Below are 13,497 nucleotides of genomic sequence, written 5' to 3'. Positions count from 1 at the left end.
AGTGATGTTTTAAGTCTGAGTTGATACCCTTTCTCTTACACCGTCAACTCGCTCGGGTTATTTGACTGTTGGGGGAATTTTTTTCTTCTTCTTCTTCGTTGGAACACCGAGCATGAAAGGCAAGGTGTGGGGCTGACTGTTGTTTAAATGAGTAATTAGCCAGTCATTCAAAGTCAGGAGCTCAATTTCAGTCAGTCTCGGAAATGTGTGGACGAGTCAAATAGCAAATCCCTGCCCATCTCATGAACAGTTAGTAATCCCAAACCGCAGTGTTTACCGCATAAATCATCTTCACAAGCAGCTCATTATTTTAATCTTCAAAATGGCCTAAACGTTTCTTGAAGTTAAATTAAGTTAACTAAGTTCAACTTTCAACAAATACACTGACCTGCATTTGAATTTACAAATGGATGTCTTGTGGAGTACGTCTCCAACAGCAACAATTCGAAATGTAAATTTTTGCCCATATCATCTTTGCCAAAAAGTTCAAGTTCAGTCAAATTGGATGCACTGCTGGACAGTGAACCTTTGACCCCGTCTCAAGTATTTTACCACCTATAATGGATTTTCTTTCTTGATTACTTCATTGGTGTCCTTGTCCCTGAAGAAGGAAAGGTGTATAGCCAGGACTTGGTTTGCAGCTGTGGCACACTCTTTTCTATTTTCAAATGATGGGCTCAACAGTTTGGTGTAATAGGCTATAAATGCTTAAGAAGCCTCAAATGTGATTGAATTAAAACAATTCTGCAAAGCCAAGTGGGCTAAACTTCCTCCACTGTGATCTAAAAGACGCATTGCCAAGTTTGTGAGCTGAAATGTTTAAGTTTGACAAAGAAAGTAAAAAAAAAGAAGGAATTTGTAAAGCAAAACACTTTTTCAAGGCATTATACACTCAGAAGTATTGTTTAAAGCCTACCCAACTTAAGTCTATTCGGTACTACACATTTACATTTTATTGGTCAAATCCTATCAGTGACTCTTTCTGCATGTGCTTACTGTGCGTCCGGCCTCGTTGTTGTGCCGGTTCATTGCAGAGCGAGCATCCGGTCTGTTCTCTCTGGCATCTGCAAATTCCCTTGACACCAGCACCCCAAACTCCGCGTCCTCGCTGCAGCCGCCCCACTTCCAGCCCTCGCCCGGTGGCCCCTTGTGGTGTGAGTCGCAGCCGCACATGGTGGACGTGCCCTCGGCGCAGGATCGGGTCACTGCGAAGGCAACACCGGCAGAGGCTATGGCATGGACAAACGCAGACTCTCTCGTAGCTGAAGGAGACAATCGAAGACAGGCAGAGTAGAAAAAAAAGGAGAGGAGTGTCAATCTTGGATTTAAACATGGACAAAGCTGCTGCCAACATCCAGACAGATACATTGAAAAGGATCCCTCCAGGCAAAACCCTTTTAACACAGCATTTTATCTATGGAAGCAGCAAATTTATGGGCAGGTATTTGCCAAAGGAAAAAAACGAAAAGAAAAACAAGTAGCTCAAAGAAAACTCTCCTTTTTTGTATTAATTTTTTAACAGTTTTTGTTTACAATTTTGTTTACATCAGTGGCAACAAGGATAAATCCCTGCCCTGAAACCTCCCCTTTGTGGTGTCAGGTAGGCCCCGGCATTGAGTGGGAGCTCAGTGACCTCCTGTCATCCCCTAGGTGTGCTGCTGTGCATCTGGATAGTGTTTCAGGAATGTTGTCACCCCCTGCTCCTCCTCCGCACCCGTCCCAGCTAGGAGCCCAAGGGCCTCAGGTGAAACCGAGCAGAGCGTCGGCCCGTTTCTTACTGATGCTGAAGGGATGGAGTTACGCCTCCTTTCAAGGCAACAGCTTATTATGTAATCAGATACCATTGTTTCACAATCACAGCACACTTACCACAGCTCAGCCATTACACCTTATTAGATCTGCTATAGACTCACACAAGTATGGCAGTGTGTCATATAGCTGACTTGTCAGGAGCGCTTTGTGGCCTGATCTCTCCAATACAGGGGTTAGGGCAGATCTTATGTTTTTTTGCCTCAACATGAACAGAGAATCAAACTTTCAGCTGCATCTAAAGCCAGGAATTCCTCCGTGACTCAACTTTAGAGAAAACCCAAAAGGGGCACTTTACAATCCTCACTAATGCTCAACATGTCTCCAAGCAAAGTTGCAAAAAAGATGGACTTCAAAGTCAAGTCAAGTCAAGTAGATCTTTATTGTCTTCTCAACCATTTATGAAGTGCACAGAAAGACGAAGGCAAAGTGGTCTTGATCAGCAGTTCTCCAGCCTTCCTGTAAGTTTTTTGAGAATTTTCTTTGAAAGTTGTCCTCTTTATTCATTCTGTTTTCATACCATAGCCATGTTTGTGCACTGTTTGCAGCCCACTATGTTTAATTTATTCTCAGTCATAAATCCAGCAGTACTGTGAAGGAACACAAGTCAGGGAGAAAAGATGTGGAAAATTTTAAAACAAGGTTGGGTTCTAAAAGAAAATCTCAAGCTTCGAACATCTCATGGAGCACAACAAAACATATTACTATCTCTGTGGTGGCAGCAGTATGCTGTGGGGAAGCATAATGTTCAGCAGAGAGAAAAAGCCTAATCAGAGGTGATGGGAAGACGTAATTTAGCCAATTACAGGGCCGTCCTGGAAGATTCCTGTTGCAGACGTTCAACTTCCAGCAAGGTCACAACCCCAAACACACAGCCAGAGCTACAACGGGATTGTTCAGATCAAAGCATATTTATCTGCTAAATAACCCAGTCAAGGTCCAGATTAAGATTTTCTGGCACGACTTAAAAATACATACTTTTGCAGGGTTCTCTATTGATCAAGACCTATTTAACAACAGCCTGTGCTTTTGGAAGTAAATTTTGTAGAAATAAGGGATGACTCAAGACTTTAGCGCACTTTACAGTCTACAGGTTGGGCTTCCTTTTCTTGCCCTGCCAGGACCAGTCAGACCCTGAAAACAAGCCCCCATGAGCCCTGGGCCCCTGGATCTCTGGCTGTCAACCAAGGCCAGCACTGCTCCTGCTACCTGCTGGGCCCATCAATCCGCCTTTGTTTCCCTTGTGTCACACTGTATTATCTGCACAAAGGACCCAGCGACTAGCGCCCCCACAGCCCCGCTCTGCCCAGAGCTGGCATTCCCTTAACTCCCCCTCCTCTCCCTCCAACTACCCATTTCCACCTCCACTCTGAGCTGAAATGGCATACACCCATTTCCCCCCCCCGCATCTATACCCCTGGTTCCTTAGGCATTCACCAAACAGCAGCGCCAATGTGCACCTGAAGGTGGCGACAGGTTGGACGTCTGCAGAACTCCCTTCTTTTTCCTTACTCCTAAAGAGACACACTCATCGTCTTTCCTTTGCTACTTCCTTCGCTTCCTCATCCCAAAGATCTACTGGTCTAGATTTGGAGAGATCCCCTTTCAGGCTGTTTTCATGACAGAGTCAAAAGGGCGTGTGAATGGGGTGTCCGTGGGAGCTGGACTGTGTGGGGAGCGGACTGGTCTTCATGCACAGTAGGGGTTGAGCGGAGCCCCTAGGCCCTTTTCTGTTGCCTGTAATCTCATTTGGCCTCCCCTATCCCTTTTATTTGACTGGAGAGCTTGGACTGCTCACACTGCCCATTCCTGCCCTGTTTCCCTCTCATCTGACACACAAGCTAATTCATTTCCAATCAGAAGGCTTAGTCACAATGCAGGACCGTCTACCTTTAAAATCTGGGTTTTGAGCAGAAGACATGGTTCTATTGTTTCCTGTGTGAGGGATACTCCATATCAGTAGTTCTGTTAGGGAAAAGCACCTGATATATTTTTTATAGGGTGTCAACTGCACTTATTGCACCAATTTGCCAATCGATCAAATCAATATCTATCTGAATAGAGTCAAAATATATTGCCTTGAAATGTTTTTTTATGAGGTTTTCACATTTCGTCAGATTACACCCACAAACTTCAGTGTTCTTTTTCTTTTAACAAAGAATATTCGAAAAGTATAGTGTGTATTTATATTCAGTCTGCATCAGGACATTCTAGATCCAACTTTAACTTGAATTACATATTTATCTCTTTTGGGGCATTCTTCTACAATCTTTCAACATTCAGAGTCTGAAATCTTCATATTACAAAATAGCTCAAGTTTATTTAAATTAGATAGTCAGTGACAGTCGTCACCAATTTTCAAGTTTTGAAACTTCAAAGACTCAGATTCTCCATTGACAATCTGTGGCAAAAAACGTGGAAGGATGTTTGAAAATTGTCTTGCAACCTCACTGCTTTAAACGTCTCCAAATCTGTATCCCTGATCTGTCTGCTGTGTTCTTTATTCTTCATTATAGTTACACATTATCGTATTGCAGTTATCCTAATCAATATTTCTGAAAAATTCTCAATTTCAAAACACTGCTTAAAATTTGGGTTAATTGTTGATAATGTAATTATTAGCAATAGTATAGACCTCGTACTCTTGATATTGTTTTTTCTCTAATAAACCTCTGAGCCTTCACAGAACAGTTGGATTTGTACTCAGATTTAGTTGTACAGAGGTGGAGAATGTGGACTGAGGCTTATTTATAAAAGTAAAAGGGACTTCATACATATACACCCTAGTCTTCTCACTTCTTTATGTTTGAAAATATTTTTATACAACTTTTATTATTATCCTTCATCTAAGTAGAAATGTGGAACTTTCTTTGCCACAGAAAAACCCCCAATAACATGCATTGAAACTTGTGTTTGTTACATGACCATATGTGTAAAAGACTTACACATTGAGTCTATGAAAACAATTAGTATTAAGGATCTACCTTTATCCAGCACTGGCCCGAAGATGGCCAGGTTGTCCTTTATGGTGGTACAGTTCCACCGGCGGCCTCTGAACTGGTGCTGACATTCCTGGATACCCAGTTTGACGCCCTCAGCAACACTGGGCATGATCTCGATGTAGTTACGACAGAAGCGAAGCTGCTTGGCCACCAAGCCAGGGATGGAGCCACACAGGAGGGGTTGGGAGCCCAGAGACGAGTACTGCTGCCCCAGGGCCAGGGACCTGTGTCACACAGCGAGAGATGGGGGAGGGGGGTCAACATTTTTAAAAGACAGCTACAGAACAAGAACAGTCTTGGATTTTTTGGTGACTTTCCCAGAAAATGAATGAGTGAGACAATATGGTTGGGCTGAATATGAAAGGATTTTCTGGACTTGGACAAAAAAAAAAGTCCCCAACCCCTCTCTTGTATGGATTTTGCCTGGATTTGTATTTAGTGAGCCTGGGGGTTACAAAAGGTCTCTTGTATGGAGCCCACCTAGATTGGATAATATAACTTGTGTTGAAAAAACAAACAAAAAATGGCTGAACCCCCTACGTGGGTCTTGGCTTGGACTTAAATTGGCATTAAGAAAATCAGTACAAATTTGACAACACATGTTGGACCCATATGGGTCTCACTTTTCACCAGCGTTGCTCTACATCAGCGTTTCTCCATTCCGGTCCTCAGGCCCCCCTGCCCTGCATGTTTTAGGTGTTTCCCTTCTGCTACACACCTGGATTGAATCTATGGGTGATCAACAGGTTTCTGCAGCACTTGATGGTCATGCAATCATTTGAATCAGCTGCTCTGGAATAGAGGCACATCTAAAACATGTAGAGCAGGGAGGCCTGAGGACTGGAATTGAGAAGCACAGCTCTACATCAAACTCATGTTGGCAATTAACATGGACAGTTACTCCTGTTTGGAGTCAACCTATTTCCTACCCTCACTGGCCCCATATGGAATGAATTGACAGAGAAGTCTGAACAAAAAACAACAAACAAGCAAATAAATAAACAAGCTAGAGCAGTTTATTGGGCTCTGGCTATGTATTTCCGGTAAAAACATTGGAGTGCTTTGCTGCTGGATGCCGTAGTCATCCATTTTCAACTGGGAGCCCTGGACTCATACTTAGAGGACTTTGACTGCAAAAGAAGTCATGACTTAAAGATGCTGACAGATTCATATTGGAACATAAAGCAAAGATGAGATTATGAGGTTCCAAAACCCACCCCTCCATGACTACACCTTGAGGTCCTGTCCATGAACAAAGCTAACAGGATCGGAGGCAAGGGCAGCGGAGAATCCAACCCGCACTCGGAGAAAGCTCGATTGTAAGTTGAGAATATGGATCTCAACTCTTGCTTTGTGCACACAAGAACCGGAAAGCGTTGAGCTTCTTCCACAAAATGCCTTGCTGGACATGGTTTGAAGCTTCGCTAGAGACACAATGGACAACCAAACTCTTGGTCTGCAACTCTACAGATGTTGTTCCAGTGACTCGTGCAATACTGAAGAGGTGCATAACCTGCAACAACCCGACAATATCCAGAGCCTTCAAAATCTCATCACCCACATCCAACTTACTTTTCCAAGTACTTCAACAACTACAACTTCATAGTAATGGATTCACTTTTCACAGAGTCCCTTGACTCTGTGTCCTCTGCAGAGGACAAGATGACCAAATTTATGCAATCTTTAATTAAAGAACTTGTTCACACAGAAAATATCTTAAAGGCAGATGTTATTCAAAAGTTCCTAGTGGGACAAAATAATTATTATCAATAAAAAGGACATATAGTCAGCATATTCTCAAGGATAGTAAATATGCAGATTGAGTTTTCCTTGTAATGAATGTTAATAAAAGTCTCTGATTCTGATTCTGGTCTGGAGCAAACCAATGCAGAGAATGAAGAGAGGAGTTATCTAGCCAGGGATGGACGTTGGGCCTTTACATCCATAACCCTGCAAATAACCTCGTACCACATCAGAAAATGTTTTCTGGTGAGAAACAAGTGCTCCTATTGTACACATTTATGTATTTGATATTGACAATGCTAATTAGTAGACAAAAGGATTTGCATGTAGATGGATGACACACACACATACACCCCCCCCCCACACACGCATACACATATATATATTGCATGGAGACAAAAGGTCCAAACCCAACAAATACTCTCAAACTTGTTTTGCTTATACTTAAAATTTTTCAACACCTCATCTCTTCCCATTCAGCCAAAGAAAAAGATAATTGTCTTTAGCCAAAAGATCAGAGATAATTCATTTTCTAAGGATTGATGATAATAATAATAATAATAATAATAATAATAATAATAATAATAATAACTGCATTTTTTGTTGTCATTTCCTAACAAACACTTAAAATTATGATGGGTTCAATAAACGCGGTCATGCTTAAAACAAACTACACCCTCTTTTAGTACTATGGCTTTACATGTCACGACATATAACAATCGTCTGCTCCTTCCCAGGTTCTAAAATGATTCAAACCTAACCCCAAGTGTACAAAGGCATTCAATAGATTATACTGAGATTATACTGATCAAATAAAGTTAAAGCAGGAAATAAATCCCTGTGGGCACACCCAATGATTGATTTCTAAATATCTTTAGCAATAATATCTTGTACTAATAATTTTCTGTGTGACTTTATCCTTGTCTTACTGTTTGTGGAGAACTAATTTACACAACATTGCCTCATTGTTGGCATGACATGAAAGTCTGGAAAAATGGCCACACATTTTAATCTTTGGCATACAGAGGATTCTTGGTCGACCAATGGCTGCAAGGGGTTTAGGTCTTGTGGCTGCAAAAAAGTCCCAAATCATTGCTCCTACACCATCATGCTCGACAATTGGAATGAGGTGTTTTGGTTGATTTCTTTCTGACATTATGCCTTGCAATTTGGCCAAACATCTCTGCTTTGGTCTCTTCTGACCAATAAAGCCCTTCTCAGGATGATCCACAGCAAACTAAAAGGTGCATTTGCTTATTGACTTAAAACAAGCTCCTATTTAACACATCCTGGTTTCCACCGTCCTATACAAGTGATACACGTGCACGTAATTTTTAATGCAACGTATTCATTTTGTGTCATGATCTGTAGGTGTTTTAACTTTTAGTTTCAATTAGTTTCTGGTTTTAGCAATATCTTACTTAGATCAAGTTCTAGTTTATTGCTGTGGGCTAGTTCTTTTCATTTGCAAATTTGATCAAGGTTTTTTTTGGATTGTTGTTCCTTTGTCTACAGTTTATGTTAGCTATAGGTTTTTCCCTTTTGCTTGTAATTTTCATTTCTTGGCTTTCAGTTTGTTTTGTTCTGTTTTCCTCAGGTTATTTATATTCTTACATCTCAGCTTTTCCACATCTTCTAATTACACTCTTCCTGCTCTGGCCCCCAGCTGTCTCTACTTACTTCTGATTAACTCTTATTGGTTCATCTGCTACTTTCACCGTTTCCTTAGCATTTAAGTCAGGGGTGTCAAACTTCAGTCCTCAAGGGCCACTGTCCTGCCACAGGTACAAAACACTGGAATGAAATGGCTTAATTACCTCCTCCTTGTGTAGATCAGTTCTCAGAGCCTTGCTAATGACCTAATTATTCTATTCAGGTGTGGTGCAACAGAGTCACATCTAAAAGTTGCAGGGCGGGGGCCCTCCAGGCCTGGAGTTTGACACCTGTGACTTAAGGGTTTCATGGTACATTTCTATAAAGTGTCTTATTCTATTGCCCTCTGTTAATTGCCATGGTTCTCAGTGTTTCCCTCCACAAACAGCAACTCACAATAACATCTCATCCCCCATCCCCTTGGTAGATTGACTGTGGACTTTATAAAACACAGTGGATCAACACCAGCAGTTGACATGACACCCCAAATTATCACTGACAGTGGAAACTTCTCTGTAAAACTTGGGCTAGTTGGAGTTTGTGCCTCTCTACTCTTTCCCCAAACTCTGGGATCAAAGTAAATGTATAATAGCCCAGGTAAGACGGTTCTGACACTGTTTCTGTTTCAGGAATGATTGACCACAAGGAATGTGACAGTTGTACTCCACGTCCTGGAAACATCTGTGTGAGGTCCACACCTTTTGAATCTCCTCCAAACTCTTGAATGAGCATTCCTTTACAACCCTGTCAATGCTGTGGTTATTCGTGTTGCTTCTGAATCTTTTTCTATCACAGTTTTTGTCTTACTCTCAGTTTTTCATTAATACGTCGGCTGCAGTACTCTGCAAAGAATGCGTCTTGAGCTATAAACGTTTGTGTTGACAAGCACATTTCTGTAAAGTGAATCCTTTTACTATTTGTTGTTAATATTCATCTTGGGCTTCTTGGTGTTGCAGATTGTAGCACGGTTGCCTTGCAGTAAAAAGACCATGGGTTCGAATCCCGGCCTGAATGTTTCTGCATTTTTGGATTCTCTCTGGGTACTTAAAATCATTTAATCAATACTCATGCCAACCCTTATCAGTTCCTTGGAATCTGGAAGCAAAGTAAATATATGGCATATAAATATAAAGCACAGCAGCATCCATAAAGTCCTACAGCAGCAGCAAGGGGGAAGACTGACTCCAGTTTCAATAAGGTTATTAATAAAGTTTATACTAAGAGTTTCTGTTTATTTTTCTTTCTGTTACATCGGGAGTGGGAGTCCCATTCCAGAGCATGGATACCGTTGCTACTGATTTTAAAAAGTATATATATTTCCCACTTGTTTGCATGGACAAATCTGCAGATCTGACTAATAAAACCCAACAACCTGTTTCTTCGCTTTGAGAAAAGTCCCCTTTGTGCAAAATCAACCTTGCTGCTAAATTGTTAATTTGTGGTTTAGCTGCTCAAGCTGGTGTTTCAGCAACAACCATGTGTGTTGCTTTTTCACTTGTAATTGACGAAAAAAAACCGTCATGAGCCAATGAGCCATACCAGAGGACTCCTGCAGATGTGTCTAAACAAAGAATAATCACTGGGGAATCATGCCAGGAACTATTACACTTTCATTCAGGTAATTAATTTTAATTGCTTTATATTTCTTTTAAACAAAATGAGACAGAAAACATGTTGGTCATGCCTAACTTTTAACATGCTCAAACAGAACAGCACAAGTTCTTCCAGAAGCTCAAACATCTCAGTGAGGCTCGGTAAAGGAGCGTGCCATGTATTCATGACATTTTTTCCTTTTAAAATGATGAGTGTCGGTGCATTTCAGTGTTATTTTAAGTGATAGGCCAGCTCACAGTTTTAAAGTGATTTACAAATAAGAAAGAAATAAAATTTGTTCTTTTGTATTCAGTCCCTTTTAATTTGCTTCCTCGATGTTGAGTCTGGTATATCCAACTTCCTTCAGATGTTCCATTTTAGGATTAGGTCTCGGATGTTTTCAAGAGAACGTTTATGAACAAACAGCATCATGAAGAGCAAGGAAAACAAACTTCAAGTCAGAGATAAGCTGTGGGGAAGTTTAGAGAAAAGCTAGATTATAAAACTATATCCCAGGCTTTGAACATCGAACAAAGCAAAAATATTTCCTCATCAAACCCCCCCCCCCCCCAAAAAAACGGGGCAGCATCATGCTGTGGAGACATTTTTCTATTCTATCCTTGATCTGAAAGTCATGTGAGAGAATCTGTTGACAGGGAAACCATTATTTGTTTACACATCACATTTAATTTTGTCATGGTCTAATCAAGTAAAGGAGCTACATAATTTATTATTAATCACATGGTTTGCACCCCTGTCTCTCCTAGAAAACATAACTGACAGAGATAATTCCTGCCATTCCTCCACAGAGTCCAGTACTGAACTGTGTGTGTGTGTGGGGGGGGGAGTTCTTCCTGTTAAAAAAGAGTGCTTCCTTTCCACAGTCACCTCAGGCTAGCTTACAAGGAGGGATTATTGCAAAGTCTACAGTTTGATCTAACCAGCTGTTCTTCTTTTCACAAATATGTTTTTACCAGCTGCCATCAGGAACTAAGTTTTAAAGCATTTGATTACTGAATTGTATATTACTGATTAAAGGGATTTATAGGTCTTGAATCGGTAATGTGGCTCTTCAGGACATTTATTGTTAAATTCAACTTTATAAATAAACTTAATTGAACTGAACAAGACAAAGGCAAATGATAAAAGAAAGCAACAAGAAATCATGTTTGCGGTTTGTGGCCAGTTCAACTTTTCACACACTACTTTGTTCAGATTTGTCACTTAAAATCTCTGTAAAATACATTAAAATTTGTTGTGACCAAAAAAAAAAAAAAGTTGTAGGGATATAGGTATTCCTGCAAAGTTACACACAGCATTACATGAGAACATTTACAGGGTATGAAGTGCTAAAGAAAGCATCACAAGACGCCCCACCATTCAGGCATCCAGATGGATTACCACGGGAATAGTCTGAGAACAATTGATCAGCTCAGAGCAGCAACGTCCCAGAGGGTGCAACCCAATCACAGCAGGCGCTAACACTGACAGATGAATGCCTCACCTTGGCACAAAAAGTCAAGTCATCCTAATCAAATGTTCGCCTTTATAGTTTCTGATCTAAATTATGCTTTGTTACATCGGGGTATCAGAGCTAAACACTGTAATATGAGGCCTGGCTGTTTTGCCTCTACAGCTGCTGTAATGAAACATGATGAGGCCATAACAAGCCGGGAACAACTTGTGTTGCTGGCACGATCGACACAGACACACAACAAACAATTCTTACGTTTCATCAGGAATGTCTGCCTCAAGGTTCTTAAAGTTAGGGAAACTTTCAAAATGGAGTGGCTGAAATGCTGTCGTGCAGAGTTAGCAACTCATCAATCTCCAGTCATGTTCCTGTCATGCGCTTATCCGAGCATACGCAGCCACATTATCTCATCTGCCCGCCCTGATCCCACCAACATCACACAGTTCCTATGCTGCTGACTTCACTCCGTCTGATGGGTCTCTGACTAAGGACCTCAATTACAATGTCTGCTAGTTTTTTTTTACTGCCCATTAACTTCTCATTTGTGGGAAGGAGTGTCACAACAAAGTTAGCCAGTTGGAATTTTGTGCAAAAGATTTAAATTTTCCCTATTTTTACATTTTGTTTTATTCTGAGTTTATTGTAATCTTTCACTATGGTTTTGATCATAACTTGTACAGTGCATCAGTATAAAGCGATGTTAAATTATATGAATAAATCAGTCTCATAATTCTTAAAAAATGAAAAGAGATGTTAATTTATCTACAAACTTCTATTTAAAAAACAACTTTACAGTCAAATATCTCTTTTGCTCTTCATCCCACTAAATAAAAAACTTTTAAGCTGTAAAAACCATTAGGTTTTTTTCGATGTTTTTTTTTAATTGAAAAAAACCCCCATACCTTTTCAAATTTTATACATGCTTGCTAAATAAAATCTGGTCATATTCTGGCAAAATGTTTGAACTAAGATTTCATTTCAGTTTATTTTTCCAAAGACAGACATAAACGTCTTTAAAATGGGAAAGTAACTAAATATTTCTGAATTGTGTATTCCACATTTGCATAAAGTGGCAAGTTTTAGGTGGTAGTGTAGTAAGCTTTTTCGGCATTTTTAATTTCAATACACTGTTCACTTTTGCCCCATCGTTGACACAGCATTTAAGAGCTACTGTGGAGGGCGTAAAGCACTGCAGTCCTTCAGGTTGCTTGAGGTTGGATGGGCTGTGCTGAAAGGAATTTTGTTGTGCTTCGGTACAATAACAATAAAAGTATTCTGATTCTGATTCTGACTCTGCTGAACCCTGACCTCGTTTCTAAATTTGAAATATGAAAAAAAAAATGTAAAAAGAGAGGAATTCAAAGTTTCTGAACCCAAACTGAAAACAGAGTGCCGTACTTTGGGCCGACATGTGGTGCTAGTTATGTCTTACAAAACCAGCTGTAATCTCTATGGACATTCTGTTTGCACACTACTGTTTCTTTCTATACATAGGAAATGGTGTTTTTCCCAGTCAGATTCACAAAACTAGGCTCAGTATATTATCAGTTTTAGACCAAAACAGCTAAGATAATTTTGATCTAATATTGTGACAGCTATGTCATTTATCACTTATAACCTACATTTCTAAATTACAACGTTCCTACTATTATCTGTGAGGGATAGCATTCTGGTCGCCAACATCTCTATAAGTGGTGGATATCAAAGGCATTATATGTGTATGATCTAGCCAAAGATATATTGCCATGTGCGTTGTGAATGGACTTCAATTATAAGAGTCTGTCATTTGCAGTTCCAACATCTTGGGATGATAATTGCAAATCAATACAGTATACAGCTTTAATATGTGTTTGGCATTTCGCCTGTGCTCCATTATATCTGACTAACCTCTGTTGTGTGGTACATGCAAGCTGTGCAAATGCAAGAGCTAAATAAAGCAAGCTAAGCTGTTATGCACCATCCTCCAGATGTTATTTGTGTTTAATCCTCCTGCATAACATACTTCTCAAACTAGATGAACACCTCTCTGTGGTGTCTTCCTGTGGTGATCAAAGGCTTGACATGGGTGGGTTGAGTTCTATCCCCCTAAATCAATGTCAACACCTGTCAAATAATCCTCTGTGCTGCAGAACAAAAGTAAATCACAGATTGAAAGTTTGATCTGGAAGGGATTAAACATGGCTCTGGGTTAATTTCCAGATTCTAGTCTTATTTCTTACTTAG

General features: G+C 40.3%; 1 protein-coding gene across 1 annotated transcript in view; it reads right to left on the bottom strand.

The window, feature by feature from the left end:
- The window catches only part of wnt3 (wingless-type MMTV integration site family, member 3), a 31,803-nt gene that overhangs the window by 4,149 nt on the left and 14,157 nt on the right, over positions 1-13,497 (bottom strand). Inside the window, exons 2-3 of the mRNA XM_028029689.1 lie at positions 4,794-5,035; positions 997-1,262 (exon numbers count right to left, since the gene is read on the bottom strand). Coding sequence (XP_027885490.1) covers positions 997-1,262; positions 4,794-5,035 — 508 coding nt within the window. The remainder of the gene's footprint in view (positions 1-996; positions 1,263-4,793; positions 5,036-13,497) is intronic.

Source organism: Xiphophorus couchianus, chromosome 10, assembly GCF_001444195.1.
Source record: "Xiphophorus couchianus chromosome 10, X_couchianus-1.0, whole genome shotgun sequence".
In the NCBI taxonomy this organism is placed as follows: Eukaryota; Metazoa; Chordata; class Actinopteri; order Cyprinodontiformes; family Poeciliidae; genus Xiphophorus; species Xiphophorus couchianus.
Note: the sequence above shows the minus strand (reverse complement) of the source record. Positions and strands in the feature narration are given on the sequence as shown.